At 43.8% G+C, this 16,248-nt stretch overlaps 2 protein-coding genes across 2 annotated transcripts; both read left to right on the plus strand.

Annotated features, from left to right (window-relative positions):
• Nucleotides 1-3,707: 3,707 nt before the first annotated feature.
• On the plus strand, nucleotides 3,708-5,151 carry LOC131885960 (troponin C, isotype gamma-like). The gene is made up of 2 exons (XM_059234175.1): nucleotides 3,708-3,859; nucleotides 4,015-5,151. The coding sequence occupies exon 2, from the start codon at nucleotides 4,069-4,071 to the stop codon at nucleotides 4,582-4,584; it is 516 nt and encodes a 171-aa protein (XP_059090158.1). The 5' UTR covers nucleotides 3,708-3,859; nucleotides 4,015-4,068; the 3' UTR covers nucleotides 4,585-5,151.
• A 4,493-nt stretch (nucleotides 5,152-9,644) lies between these two features.
• Nucleotides 9,645-15,851, plus strand: LOC131885958 (rho-related GTP-binding protein RhoE-like). Its single transcript, XM_059234173.1, has 3 exons — nucleotides 9,645-9,928; nucleotides 13,588-13,675; nucleotides 14,524-15,851. Exons 1-3 carry the CDS (start codon nucleotides 9,806-9,808, stop codon nucleotides 15,432-15,434), a joined length of 1,122 nt encoding a protein of 373 aa, XP_059090156.1. The 5' UTR covers nucleotides 9,645-9,805; the 3' UTR covers nucleotides 15,435-15,851.
• The last annotated feature ends 397 nt before the right edge of the window (nucleotides 15,852-16,248 follow it).

Genomic DNA, 16,248 nt, shown 5'->3' on the forward strand with positions numbered 1-16,248 from the left:
ACAGGACATTTGCCTTGCACAATTTTCGTACATTTCTCGAGTGTAAAGTCGTTCATTTAGACTTCCATGTCTTGAATGCATTCTGTAGGACAAAGCCGCGAAAAGAACGAAGCAGTTCCAGCAATCTCCGCGTGAAAAAAATCGCTTCAATCCTTCTTCTCTTGGCTAATCTGTCGTTACGAAAATCTAATGAAAGGTGTCTGAAGCCAGGAATTTCTTTCGCCCTGAGAGCTAGAATTTGGCCAATCCGAGTAATGAATCAGCAAATCGGCCCACTACAGCACTTAAGTAGTTAATGCCACTGAAAAGTGTGGACCTCAAGTGTTTCTTCACTCGTTTCGACCTTGCGCAACAAAGGCCGTGCGATTGCGGCTAGGCACTCCTACCTATACGCTACATACAGCAGACAGGGACACTGTCTTATAATTTTGTCATAGTGACATCTTGAACAAAGAAATAGGCTCCAGCCTCCGTTTATCATGGCATGTCACTATGTATCTTGAGTATTCGTGAGAATCCATCTCGCCCAGTTATAACTTAAATATGGAAGACAGCAAAAGAGTAGTTCTCTTTGATGTGAGTACAGCAGACAAATTCTTGGAGGAGGACGGATCGTTTAGTTGTCCAAAGTACTACTCTTGTGAAGTTCTTACCAATCCTACTGTTGACAGAAACTCTCCATAGCGAACTGAACATGAAGTCCAAGCCAAGTGAAGTCGAAGGAAGTAAACGACGAGAAAGGGTAAAATGAAGACGAACTAGCTGAAAACAATCGCTGTCGAAGGTCGCTCCTTTAAAGAAGTGAAACCGTCTTGGCCAACAACTGCAATCCTCAAAAGTGTCAAGCATGAATGAAACTGAATCGTTAACCTTGAAGGTTGCTCTAACACGCACGTGCATGGACTACCTAGAATCTAAATCTGCTCCATGAACTCATCACCTAGGCTAGGTTTTCTGCTAAAGCACCACTCTCAATTAGGTGTCAAGTGAAATGACCGTCCCCCTCCAATCAATGCTAAATCCCATGGTTGTCGACCAAGCAGGGGTGGATTGATTTGACCAAACATTGACCGTTGAAAACGCTTTGCCTATTCATGAATCATTTCTCATCAATGACAACAATGGAGTTCCAATCCCAATCTGGCGACATCGGGTCTGACCACGGGTGAATAAAGGCAAAGATGAATCCCAAACCAGTGCTACATACAGAGAGAGATCAAAGAACTCTGTTCTGTTGAGTGAAGAGCACACAACAAACCCACACCATTGGGCTCAGCTCAGACAGACAGAGGGACGGACCTCACTAAGCTTGCTGGAAAGCCATTGGGATAAACACGACAAAACGTGGATCATTTTCGCAGCAGGGACACTCACGGATCCCATCATCATTAAATTGAGGTGTCATTCTTCTTTTCGTTCGCGTTCGAGGAGACGTTGTCAGAACCAAAAGTGCTTGTATGTATGTACGTACAAGGTAGTATTGCATGGGGCCCTGGTTAATGATGAAATAAAGGATCATTTGGTTATACCTTTTTGTGATTTGATGGAATACCATCTTAGGGTAAGGAATCATTCTTCTGTAAAGAAGAGTGGACATAAATTGAGATGATAGATCCTGGAGAACCTTAAATAAAAAGAAAATGGTGCTTTATGGGTGACAAAGCTACATTGATAAGACCATTCGAGTACAGAACAAAACAGGCAGCAAATGAAGCAATGTTAAATTTTCATCTCTGTGAAAGGAATTGCAATCATCACCAGTGTAGGTTGCAATTCAAATTGGTTGTAAAAAATATATATATTCAAAGGCTCAAGTTAGATTAACTCGTGTTCAATGGTAAAACCCAGATGATGACATTACTTAAATAAAGAAGAGGGGAGGTTCTAAGTTAAACAAGTCTTCAAATACACATAACACCTTGTCTGGAATGTAATGATTAGGTTCAGTTCATAGATGTATATCATAACCTACATCAACTTAAGAGATAATTTACCCTATCCATATCGTATCTTTAATAGGATTACCATAAAATGTCCACACTTATCTATCATAATGACAGTAAACTCTAAAGAAAACAGAAAACCACGATGCGAGGATTGTTAACATATAACAAACACTGACCAAAAATAATGTTAAGGCAAAGCACAAACATGTACTCTCTAGATCTCTCTTGAAGCCAAACATCTCGGTTTTATTACTTGCTGAAATTACATAAAGCTTATTTGGGTGCAAATGGGGACCGTTCGATTGGGCTTGAATATCGCTTATCCGTGAAATGAACGGGCGGATTTTTACTCTATCCATAGGAAAGTATGGCCATATTTCATTTCTAAGTGTAGAGCTTACTTCTACCTACCTACGTACATTGTGCTGGCCAAGACACAACACAAGTTTAAGAATTCTGACCACGACAATTCGTTTTATTCATGGAGTGTTTGACGACTTGCCACAGTTAATCAAAGAAATGACCTTTGAGGCCTAGTTGGTAGACTAAAATATGTGCTAGGGAATGTTCTCCGCCTTGGGGCTTGACATTTCTTCGCACTTTCCATTTCACCTGGAGTGTGGGGGAGGGTACTACATTTCCCAACCTCTACATCATCCCAAGGAACCACAAGTTATGTTATGCAAGACTAGTCCAAATGAAACTACCGGGTCCAATGCAAACACGTTCCGAAGCATGAACCTCTTAAGAACGAGACGACATTGACCAGGAACAAGGACGTGTAGGCGATTTCCTGTTGCCAATGCATTTGACATTCAGTGATAACAACTTGTGCAAATAGTCACAACAACGGATAATATCTTAGCACCTCGTTTCGAGACACATTTCGAAAAAGAAACTAAGCAAAAGACAAAGTTGTCGAAGACAAGATTTAGAGCGCCAATCCGATCTCAGTTTATATCATGTACTTTGCGTGGATTTTGATTGCCTTGCCTGGAATGTAATTGATACGCATCGTGGTGTGTGTATTTGTACTGTAATGTCCTCATCCTTCCTTTTCTTTCTCTGCTCCACCTCGGTTTGTCATGTGATCTGTAGGACGTTTTCCCTTTACAACTGTTTATCTTATAGGTCCATTTTAGGCGTTGGATTGTTTGCTTCCTTTCCACCGTCAGGTTCGTTTAATCGCTTTAACGACCCACTACGCCGAGATTCAGGGACTCGCCGAAACTCGGGTCAACTTGGGACTGACCGAGGCGATTGGATTGGCGGCAAATGTGTTTCTTTTGTGAACTAGTCTTGAGAGTGCTCAGGTTGCTTCGAGAAGGCCGGAGACGGGTTTGAAGCCATCGACGAGAGTACAATCGCTGATCGCATAATTGCCTCAGGACACATCATGGAAAAGCGTGCATTCAAGAGGAACAATAGAGTACCTCATTGCTCTTCTTGCCCTGCATTCTCATGGGAACTTGGCATGACCCTCACTAGAATGACACAATCCCTCTGTGTGTCCTGGGCCTCATTGTCAATGCCTGAAAACCTGATCTTGACACCGGTCCAGCCTTTGTCACGGCCGCACAGGTGAGAACTTGAGTAGAATATATGGAGGAGGAGCGATTTCACTACGAGTCCTGCTTGCTACCTTTTACTATACTACGAGAGATATACGACCCCTCGGCGCCCAAGGGAGCTGCCGGACACGGACGACAATTCTTATAGCTGTTCAAAAAGCTTGAGCATTAGAAAACACTTATGGGTTCGCCAGCGCATAACAATGACTCTATGAACGGCTGGACGATCTCCAATGTGATATGTACTCTAGATCAGGAGGACATCACCTGATGCAAGCAGGACGACCTGAGGCCGGAACCTCAGTTGCTAGTGGTCCTCGAAACCGTCACGATCCATTCCAGGTAAGCTTGATCAATCTAAAGATGTTCTTGGGGTGTCATCAGGACTAAGCGAGTGGTGTCGTGATCTCATTCGTCAGGCAGGCACAGAGGCTTGAGTGTTCATTGGACTCTCATCTGTACATACAATTGATTAAATGATTAATTGATTGTTTTAGCGCAATTGTGCCTTTACCTCAACCAACACCCTTCACTAGACAACCACTCCAAACATGTCGTCCCAAAAGACTGAGACATTCGAAGGAATCGACTTCGAAGGCATCACAGAAATGACCAGTCTGGAGACGGATGAGATCAAAGTCCTGAAGATCTGCTTCAACATGTTCGACGTCAAGAACGTGGCTTTCCTCTCATCCAATGACTTGGACGATATTCTCCGCGGAATGGGATTCAGACCCTCGAAAGAGGAGCTCAAGGACATCTTGGAGGAAATCGACGAGGACGGTTCAGGCGAGATTGAGTTCGTCGAGTTCTGTCAGCTTTGCGCCAAGTTCTTGGTCGAAGAGCCTGACGAGGACACCATGAAGGCTGAGTTGAAAGAGGCCTTCAGGATCTACGACAAGAACGCCAATGGATACATCACCACGGATCAGTTGCGCGAAATCATCTCCGAACTCGATCAGAGACTCACGACCGAGGACTTGGACGGTATTATCGAGGAGATCGACGAGGATGGAAGTGGAACTATGGACTTTGACGAATTCTGTGGTATGATGATGAGCAAATAAACGGTTGCCTCTCAGGCAACGCGACTAAGATGAACGATCAACTAACTATCTTACTAGACTTTGCTTCATTGCATTCCTGGAATCTCGGGCATAGCCTTCACTGACCCTGCAGATTTCTATTGAAATATCACTCCCACTTTAATCAACCAATTTGAGGTAAAAAAAACTTTTGGACACCAACAATGTCAGTTTCCTTAACGAAAATTGTTCCCCTTGTCAAGATCCCACATGAACAGCATTGGAGAACTCCATTGCTGGCCCATTGCTCAAAATTATAAGTCCTCATTCACAATTGATGATAAAAATACTATGGATTGAATGGTGCCCTAGACGGAGGTGCCTTTTAACCTACTGAAAATCCGTACCAGTACAATGAAAAATATTGCCCTTGTCACTTTGGTAGGAACAAGCACATCTGCGTTTTGAGCTCGAGAAAAGTCACCAACTTGAATTAATTTGTTTCCAATAAAAAAAAAAGAAGTTGCACATTTGACATTGTTACCCAGGTGGTTGTCAAGTCTCGTTATCCCACTTTATATGAATAAAAAGCCTATTTTGTCTTCTGTTCATCTCTCTCTGAATCATCTGAGCTAAAATTTATCAAGGAGAAACAGATGTGTTGGAGGTATAACCAAACGACTTGATAGATGTAGTAGATTTACGTTTCATATAGTTAGTAGCTGATTGGTAACGGGGTACAACAGAAGGAATTGCCACGTGATTCAGCTTATTGTGGCTTAATGACAAGATTGCTCATGCTCGTGCAGCAAATAATTCATCTTCGTTATCAGTTACGCTTTACATAAGTATTCATACCATGTCATACCTTTATTCAGCAACGGGTCAAAGCAAAAACAAGTAGGAGAATTTTACTAGACTGATGATCAACGTTTGGAAATATGATCAATCATGACCAAATTTGTTCATAAAAAGTAGAGAATTTGTCAAAGATTAGCCATTCATTCAGAAACAACTCTCAATCTGAGCATTCTTATCTGGTCAACGTTTTGGCGGGTTTAAATGCAATGACAATCTATGTTCTGCTTGGAGATAAGATTGACAGTTTTGAAGATGATCTTCAAAAACGAGTACAATGTTTGATGACCTTTTAATAAAATTTATCTTAACTGAAAAACCTCATCTTTGGATGAAATTTTTGGATATAATTTACACTATAATTCAAATTGGTGCTTTTTTTCAGATTGTACTGTGGTCATGCGGGGTGGTACAGAATAAGTGTGCAATCATTCACAAGCATTTTCTTTTTTGCGTGCACTCCAGTCTTTTCAAAGACAAAACATTTGCAATGAAATTTTAAGCTGGAATTTGGCTTCAGACAGAAGATAGATGAGCAGACGAATTCCAACCCTTTTGCTTGTTTCAAAGATTTAAGCGTTACATTTGACAGCCACAATCTTTGTATTTGAGCCATCTCCCTTCAAATGTTTCAAATAAAATTGTTGTAAAATACTGATTGTTCTCACACATTTTATCGTACTTTCAATCTAATATTACACTTTGTTAGTTTCCCCACAACTCTCTTAAAAAACTGTTGTACAAATAATGGTTGATTTGGGTACGTTCATAAATTTAAACCACGAACGACCAATCGGTAACGGTGTTAAAAGGGTTTGGTATTTGAAACAACCAGGATAGGAATGGAAAGTCAAGCGGGCTTAAGAAATATGTTCGGAATTCATCGCGATGAAATTCGCTCGGTGCATTTTCGAGAGATAAAATTCAATTGGAGAGATTGCAGAGAGGGTCAGTTTTCATGCGGAGGCACCCAGCATTTCAAACACAACAATGTCTTCTCATGTTTTTGATAATTGAACCCTGCAAACTAGAGTGAAGGAAGGAAAAGGGCTGTTGAGAATGGCTAACCCCAATCGACTTCATTATTTATTATTTTGCTTCGAATTGGACAACGGAAGTGGGTTTTACGATTCGATCATGATTCGTTTCGTGTCCGAATATCACTAATCAATGAGATCGATGAAGGTGCATGGGATAAAAAGTTCAGGCCTCCGGGTCCAAGAAACAAACGGAATCATGCCAAGCCTGATGGCCGATTTTTCACGTTTTATATTTGATACATGATCTGTAGACAAAGAGGCAGCCTTCGCAATTTGCTTATCGAGCAGGAAGCAAAGATAAATGATTTATTATGTTGATCATTGGTATTATGATCGAGCCATTGCAGTCTCTGGCCCCACTCACCTCGGTTCAACCCTTGCAAGCAAGCATATTACAAGATTGAGATGCCATTCCTAGACATCCCAAACCCGGTGTTTTGAGCATATGAGCGTCAATTTGCATGCAAACTTTCGTGTTTACTTCTCTTCATCCCATGGAGAACATCAGAAGTGAACGAAGCTTCCAAATTGGGCCTTTTCTCTTCCGTGGTTCCTCTTCGACTCATGGTTCGGCCAAATTGTTCACACACTCCACTTCCTGAAGCTAGAAATGTTTGTTCTGATTTCATGTCTGATTACTATTTCCACTCATTCTGGGCTTCATAATTTCCCACACTCCAACAAAACAGTTGGAGGGGTGCAGGCGGCTCAAGAAACTTGATGGTGAGAAATGGAAACCCGCCGTTAATGATGGTGAACTGAACTAGTCTAGGGACAATCCAAATTTGGCAAACCTCCGAAAGGCAGTTCAGTTCAAGCGGCTAATGAGATGACGCTCCATAAATCTTGCGAGCAATTGCGATCCGGGCTTGAATATACATTTATGAATGCAACGCACACGGGAGGTCCTGCAAGGTTCCAACCTAAGTCCAATTTGACTCATGTTTGACTCTCAAGTTCCGGCTAACATTTTGGCTAATGATCATAACCAGTTGGTCCCCACAGATAAGTCATGTATGTGGGTATGAGGCGGCAAAAGATGCGAGATAAATGACTTCCAACTTGGACCTTTTGATCGGTGTTCACGGATAACTACAAGACAGGGCTTCCCCCGGATCGAAGTGGACGGATTTTATGATTTTGCCCCCTCAGGCCAATCTGTAAAAGTTCATTAATAATAAAGTCTTTGTTCAACCTCCCTTCACATGAGGCCTCCCTCTCTCTCTATTTGGCGGAATTCCGGTTCAAATTTGTTAATCGGTGGCACATTCAGCAACGTTCTTGGACTCTCACCAAAATTTAGGCCCAAGACTCGTCTCCCTTTGGATTCGACTCTTTCAAAAGGAAGCGTCATTCTAGTGCAGAGGTGCAGTCTTCATCCAGGAGGACCCACTAATTATGGCTGCTTGGCCTGTCTGGTGTTTGTGTAATTTCAGCTATATATGGAAACATGGACACATAACATTAATTGGCCTCTCTGTGCCCACGAAGGGCTGGTCTATTGAATTCGACACAAATAGGAAACTGGGAACTTGCAAAGGCATCTTGCTTGTCTCATTTCTCATCATTAGGGACTAGAGAGAAGAGGGGACTCATGTCCAATGGGTCCATCTTTAACAATTTATGAAATATTCACTTCACAAAGCTTGAGCGCCGAAATGAGACAGAGAGCCGAAGGTCAGAGAACTCTTAGAGTGGCTATTCGATTTTCCTGGCAAAGACGCGAAGAATCAAGTTAGAGCAATGATAAAGATCTAGTAGGAGAGGAGGAGGAGGGATCTTAATGTCGTTTTAGTTATCGTGACTAGAGGCTATATCGGCCCCCAAGATGATTGGACAAATAAGCTAGATTTCTTTTTGTACATTCTTTTGATTCGAGATCCAGATTAGTTTGGTGTTGCAAATCAAGAAATACTCATTTTCGTCGTACTTTCACAAGATAGTGAGATATTCAATGTCCAAGGCTCTAAAACCGGACACGATGCTTTTAGACATACTCACGTTGCCCAGTTTAGTTAGTTCTAGGGTCGGGATGGACTACGATATGCCAAGCATAAAAGGGCACAAGTTGAGCAATAAATAGTTGTTGAACATTCGAACTTTTTTGCATCTCAAAGTCTCCATGTGTCTCACATTTAAGGCCAAAAGCACAAGCGGGACCAAATCCCCTTGGATTGTTTTTGAACAACAGTTATAAGTGTAAGACAAATGACCAATATAGATAAATGAGGCTATGGGGGTAGCTGAAACGTGGGTAAGTTTCAGAAGCGTGAAAATCATAGTGTTAGCGCAGCATGATCGGACATTCCACAACCTTGTTTTCGAAGCCATCCTTGAATTACAATAATAATGATGGCTGGCTTGATGATCAGACCGTCTCGTGAGGTAAATGAATTATTGCATTCATTCTCCCCGTCTACCCAGGAGGGATTCTCCCCAGCCATCCCTTGTCCACCCCTGATTGTCTTGGGTCAATTTTCGACAAACGCTCTAATCACAAGGTAGTCACGCCGAGACTCATTCCAGAAGCTCTCTCGTCTCTCTCTTTATCTCTCTCTACTTCCAAAATCACCTCCTTTCTTGGGGCCAAAGAATGCGAGATTCCCAGGATCTCATCCACCACGGAAAGTGTATCTGGCCGGCCACTCTTCAACTCTAAGCTGGTTGGATGAGGAATAATACACTGGTTACCACGGCCATCAAACCTGTGCCTTGGAAGAACAGAGGGTTGTAGCTTCATGTTGGAATTGCCATTGACGGGGGTGTCACTGCCGTTGCCCCAAAACCCTGGATCGCACCTCTCACTGTCGCCCCATCATCCCCCAACCCCCAAGAACTGGGCTGAGGCTGCTGACCAAAGAAGAACTGGTTAACCCCAACCAATGGTCACTCTTTTCCCCACGTTCGAGTTCTGGGCAGCCATTTTGAGTTTTGCTTCTCAGTAGTTGCAGAACGTAACATCCCCCCAACAACCGGTGTTTCTGCGATGGCGAGGACGGGCAGGGAGGCGAGGAACTTGGCAGCCGAGCAGCCCCAGAGTTTCGGGAGGGTGTTGACAGAAGTTCGCCCCGGTTTGCCCTCGTTGAATCTATCTCCAAAGCTCGAGAATGGAAGAGGAGTGCCTGATGGGGCTGGTCTGGGCGCTGAAAAATGAACGAGAGTTAAACACGAGAGCGGGGAGCAAAACGTCCCTTCTTCGACTTCATAGTCCATGAGTCCACCAGCAAAGCAAAACATTCCAGTTTACCTCAGAATCTCGAAGCGTGCGGTGTCGATCGTGAAGAGGACAGCCAAATCTAAAGATAAGCCTTTGACGAGTGTGGCTACTTGATACTCAAACTCTTACTTAGTTCTAAGTAACCAATATGGGCAGTGTGCGACATCGATTGGCGGAAGCCCGTCACGATTGCAACGTGGTGCTCATTGGAGACGCCAAAGTGGGCAAGACCGCTCTGGTCAACCGATATGTTCATTCCAAATTCACTGAGGTAAGAACTTGTTGCATCATGCTATTAGTGACTTGACCCTGGTGATGATGATGAGCTCACAGCCTTTGGATGTTGGTGCATGCATCCAATTTCATTTGAATGCTATCCAAGGACACGTTTTGAAATAAATTGAATCATTATCCCTCCTTGAGGCCCAAAAGTTGGTTGATGAATGCTCTAGCATGCCGTCACCGCATGTCCTCGGATTTCGTGCTGAAACGATTTGGAGTAGTCGCTCAAAAGGATGAAATTGCCCGTTGACAGGATTTTGGCATTGGAGAAGAAGACAATTCCAGTCGTCTCTGTTCTCGCATCGTCGTGTGCCATAACTTGGGTAATGCATGACTGGATTCAAGGCATGATGCCAAGGGCTGAACGTACTTCCCTGGGTTTTACGGACGTTCTTTGAATAATCGCTCGCCCCTCTTGGGCCACAGCACATCTCTATTCATCACGAACAAGGCTAGAACCATAATAAATACGAGATCTGAATCAAGCAAATGTTCAAAAGGAAGCATCAGTAGCGTGGATCTTATTCATGCGAGATTTTGTTGTTGGAAAACGGAAGACAAGCATGTTCAAAAGTTGGGCCCAAGGCCGTATTAAGATGGGGGGTAACGCCAAACACCAACCTCCATGTACCTAGCCGCGTCATCCGATCTTTGATAATAGGGTGTGTGTGTATTGAACACGCTAGAATGTGGATGTTTTCTGGTTCAGCTGTCGATTTGAGATGGGCTCCAAGTTTGAAAGAAATCATGATTTTACAAAAAAAAATCCTGCTGGACATATAGAACGCCAAGTCAAGGGAAATGGAAGTTCAAGAATGTCCACAGTTGTAGCCCTAAGTGAGTTCCAAATACCGATTCTTACTGATTGAGATGAATATTTGGGTTGGGAGATAAGATCAAGGCGATGGGGAGGGAGAGAGGAGGAGGCGGAGAAGGATGGTCCGTAGATTCCATTTGAGAATCTTGGTTTGATAGACGGACAAATTATTTTGCAATTATCATCTCCACTAAAATGTAGAGAAGCCCACGTTGCGAGGTATAGATTGCATAACATCATTCATCTCACAACTACACAATGGTTAACTTTGTCGGCTGTCAGGCATCCAACATGTGCCATCACACGTTTGCAACGTATTTGTCAATCTCAAGAGCTCACGCGCAACCAATATCCTTTAAGTGAGCCAACCAACCGAACGGTTTGCTTATCATTACGTAATTGGCCTCCAATATTCGAACAAATTAACTGACGTTTTCCAAACTAGGATCAAGGACTTCCCTCCCATAAAGATGAGGAGTTCTCAAGTAGCTTGGTCACTTGGGTTAACTCGGTGGTCGACCTAAATTGGACGAGTGGAGACCCATTATTGCCTGGCATGGCCTTGGTCTCATCTCCAATTCAAGATCACCTTGGCCGTGAAGGAAAAGGTGGAAGCTTTGATCATCCAAGCTTGTCTTCTATTTTGGGGGAAGTCATCTCCAATTGTCTCCTCTTGGTCGGACACGAACATGTATTGAGATCGGCTCTTTTGAGTCTGAAACGAACCGACAACTTCCTTCGTTTACCCATGTACCCATGGAGGCTCCATGGGCATCTCCAGTTCCCAGAACGGTATTGAATGTGTCTTTGTGGTTCATATATCATTTCCGAAATCTGCATAAAACGTTCGGGGGCCGCTCATTCACACTTACCGCCAGACTTTTTTTGGTGGAGGATCTTGCAAAATTATGGACTTTCATCGTCTCCAGTTCCAAGTTACCTCACTTCCTTCTTCATATTCTCTTCCCAAATGTTCCCCACTCATTGAGAATTTACAGCCCCCAAAACGAAGACGTTTGGCAAGCGACCTTCGAGATTGCCTGTGCACGCCGATGATGGTCTCGATACTCGCCTCAAGTTTTGAGCAATGATATACAGAACAGTACGGTCCCGCTGTACAAATGGGGCAAAAGCAATCTGCACCACGGGTTTTTCTCCATACATGTGGGCAGATAATGGCTTTGGTACATGAACCTACATGTGTGCACAAAGGAGATGGCTCAAAAGTGGGGGATGCATAAACTTTTATCTGTGAGGGGTGGAAAATTTTCAATTCGTGCTAATCCTCTGTCAAGTAAATATTGCTTTAGTGGCTTAAATGCCACAAAGATTACCGCCATAAAACTGGCCTGGCTGAAGTATTGACCGGGGTTGAGTGAAGGAGAAGGGTGACCAATTTACGAGTTGGGATTGATCTAGGTTTTGTTCACAGAAGATCGATAGAGCAACAACACCATTTGTAGAGAAAGTGTCAGGATCGAGAGCGATGAATTCGAACCTCAATAACAAATTTCTTTGTGATGTGACAATAATGTAGTGAGGCCGCAAGGGGGTTTGCATTGGACCAAACTACCATTACGATGGTCCTCCTGTCCAGCATGACACGAAACGGCAATAACAATTTGCCTTCGGAACCGTCCCAAGTGTTCTTCAATGTTCAGGCCAGGGTGGTGCTTGGTTAGTCAGTCGGTGGTTGTTGGTTGGTTGGTTGGTTGGTGAACCAATTTTCTCATGGAAAAGTATCACTTAGAGACACAATGACAAGAAGAGCTTCTGGTGATAAAATGAATCCTCTTCAAGCCTTTGTGCTATTAATGACTTTAAATCCTTTGGCTCTGATGTCTGAACCCACTCATTTGAAAGGAAGATGACGATGAGGATGATGAGGATAATGGTCGCTAAATGCACACTATTCCCCTGTAGAAAGTGTAGAAATATGCGTAGTTCCACAAGTTTTACCACCAAATGACCAACAAAGAGGGAAGGGAACAAATGGTCGAGATCAGAGGTTGCAGTAATCGGACACCATCTTTTCAAATTTGGTGAGCTAACTGAAATGATTCCCAACTCAGTGCTGAACCCTGCTCATAGCCTGTTATGTAAATAGGATTGAGAAACTCGATCCCGCAGTGTACACCCAGGGATGGAAATGTTTTCTCCTGAACTTGGGTGCATTAGCTACTCTCTATCTCAAGATGGTAATTGTTATCCATGAGTCTTCACTTTTTCCACGTTTTTGCTCTGGGGCTCTTTCTCCATCTGAACTGAGTGTGGCGTTGTTCTCTTTGTACACACGTTCTCAATGGAGGTAATCTTCCTCTTGAAACATGTGGCAATCCTTCTGCTACTCCGCTAAGAACTCCTGCTATGATCTGGTTGGGGCCGGACTCTCACATACGAGTACAACAAGCTCTTATTTGGAGCAATTTCAGTTTCGTCTTTTATGATTAGCCCCGGGATGATTATGTATATCCGTGTCAGCGGTAGAACATGTCTTTGTTGAGCAAGTCTGATTTTTCTATTAAGGCCCCTGTCGACATGGCCATTGGCCCATTTCTCCCCTGACTTATCTTGGGAGTCGTCCATATAATTAGCCATGCCCAAATGTTGGTCTGAATCAAGATTTACTATTCCCAAAGGGCTGAAGAAGACGACTTTTCGTCATTACTTACTCGAGAGATTTGGATGATTCAAGTTTGAACGTGCCACAAAATGCAATCTTTAGAGATGTTGCATTAGCTTCCCGAGGCCAGATATTCACAAAAGGGCCATCATATGCTAATCATAGCCATAAAGATGATAATAATCGAGTTTACTCCGTTCTTTTGCAGACCTACCGGGCTACCACGTTTGAAAAGATCTCCAGCACGGCCATGGTTGCCAATAGACGAGTTAAATACACCATTTGGGACACCACAGGTAAGAAGAGATTGTCTGAGACCCATGTCGAGCTTCTTTTCATGCTTGAATATTTTTGGGAGTCAACGAGGAAGTTGCAACTAGTCGAAAAGACGTCGGTTGAGCTCAAATTGATTTGTAAATATATCTGACGCATCCGCGATTGAAAAGGAAGGCCATTCTCTCCCTCTTCCGAGGTCTGATCAAGTTTTCGACCCAAAACGCGATTAGTTGTGGGTTCTCACATGCCACCTTGAGCAGTCATTGGATGGATTCTTTGGGGCTACCATGGCCATTAGGGCTTCAAATACTTGTCAGGGCACATTTTGTATTTGAGTATAGACCGGATGTGAGCTCTAATGGCGCCTCCAAATAAAGAGTTGTCCTATCAATCTCAGTCTTAGTGACGCTGAAATACAACAATCAGAGAAGTGATTGCCCACATAGCGTTCGGGTTTTAGCAACTCGCCACTACCAAAACGATTAACAAGATGATGAGCGCCTTCCTTGAGCTCTTAGTACGGGTGTGTTGGTAGTGCACTCAACGAGATCACACATGCAAAACTGGAGGCTTCGTCCTTGTCAAGGATACTCGATTCTTAAGGCCCAATGATGACTTGTTGGACCGACATTGAGCGACTTCACTAGAAGACTTGTTGGGATTGAGCCTGACTAGAGCTATGAACCAAAACAGTTTGGGTATGAGCCAGGAATGCAAAAGCTCGTTTCAGAATGAGAAGCCTTTCAGTAATGTCTTGGTAGGCAAAGCAATGAGTTTCTAACCAAGAAGCCAACTCAGCACTTGTAGCACCTCTTCGAGCCTGACAAGTTATGCGGGGTTACTTATCTGTCTCTTATTTTATCCACAGGTTCCCACCAAGCCACCGCGACTCGAAATCTGGCCTACAACGAAGCTGATGTTTTTCTCCTTTGCTACAAGATCTCAGACCCGACAACGCTTTTTGCTGCCCTCAATTTTTGGTGTCCCGAGGTTCGGGCCGTGGCCCCCTCCACTCCAATCATCCTAGTGGGATGCCAGTCTGACATGAGGAGAGACAGAGACTCCTTGGCATCATTGTCCAAGCAGGGCAAAGCCCCCGTGTCATCTGATCAGGCATTGACCTTCAGCCAACAGATCGCTGCCCTCATGTACGTGGAGACGAGTGTCCGATCCTCGGGGAGAACCTCCCAATCGGCCTTTGAAGTGGCGGCCTTGGCCTCCATGGGCAAAATCGTTCCCAAACATCTGGCCTTGACTCCCTCTCCCAAGATGAATAAGAAACAGCGGTTCTCCATCATCTCACCGGAAGACTCCTTGGAGCGAGGCGACAACTTTTTCAATCACAATTTGGGCTCCGTGGAACAGTTTTGGGACCAATTCAGCCATTTCCAGTCACCCAAACTGAATCGATCTCACTCCGAATCGCCCAAGACGCCGAGCTTGGGCAGCTCCAGATCGGCCAGTTTGAGCTCCAAGACTCGAAGTAGCACCTCCATCCCATCCATTTCGTCATATGGTGGATCGAAAACCCCAAAAGCTGGCAGACGCTCGTCAACGTCGTCATCCTCGAATGCCAAAGGTCAAGCCGAGAAAATGATAACCATCAAGTGTCAACGTCTCACCGCCGACAAGACCTACGAAGAAATCGAGGTAGAGGTGCCAGCCCCCATTTACGAGACCATCCAGCTCTACAACGACACAGGAAACTTCACGGCCCGTTGCAAAGAGCGTCGCAGTTTTGGCTCCAAGCTCAAACATCTCTTCTCCAACAAAAACTGACTCAGAGCTGCCCACAACAACTACTTCTACTGCTAACAACAACAACAACAACAACAACAACAACAACAGCACCGTTGTTCCTACTACCTTGTAGTGAGCAGACGTCGTCGTCGTCGTCATGATCATACCCCCTCAAATATCTAGTGTCCATTGAGGCAGCTAGACTATTCTCGGAGAGCATTCATTCAGAATTGGGTTTGGCCCCCAAAATTCCAACCAGATGACTGATGAACACAAAGGTGTTTGTTGATCTGTGATATATTTCTTACTATTCACCTCACTGGTGTCGATTCCCGTCATCGTCGTTCCCCATCCTCATCAATTGGATTCAAGCCCACGACCCTTTGCATTTGTTATCCCTTATCAAGCATCAATTATTGAAAACGAATAAAGATGTCCAATGAACTTTTTCTCATATTCTTTGTTCGTCAATGATGTTTTCCGCCCACTAGTCTTCACATTCATTTATCAGGAGGAGGCTTAATTATTCGCTGCTCGACATGGGACAATTGGAAAAAATTAGATCCAAATGGTCATCATAACAAATCATGTCAAAGACAAGCCAATCTGATCCGGCCCGCCATTGGTTAGGACAGAAAGGGTGGAGACAATCGAAGCCAGGATCGAAACCTGGCGCCAAACCAAACCAGATTTATGGTGGAAACTTTCCATCTGCATCCGTCTCCAATTCACTTTACGCTGGTAGGGTAGACCTGTTTAGGTGCTCGCCGTAAAGAAGTATTTTAATTATACCTCTGTAGGATGTGAGTCGGGAAAAAAATGGATGCTTCATAATGATTCATTAGATCAAAAG

This window comes from Tigriopus californicus, chromosome 8, assembly GCF_007210705.1.
Source record: "Tigriopus californicus strain San Diego chromosome 8, Tcal_SD_v2.1, whole genome shotgun sequence".
Taxonomy (NCBI): domain Eukaryota; kingdom Metazoa; phylum Arthropoda; class Copepoda; order Harpacticoida; family Harpacticidae; genus Tigriopus; species Tigriopus californicus.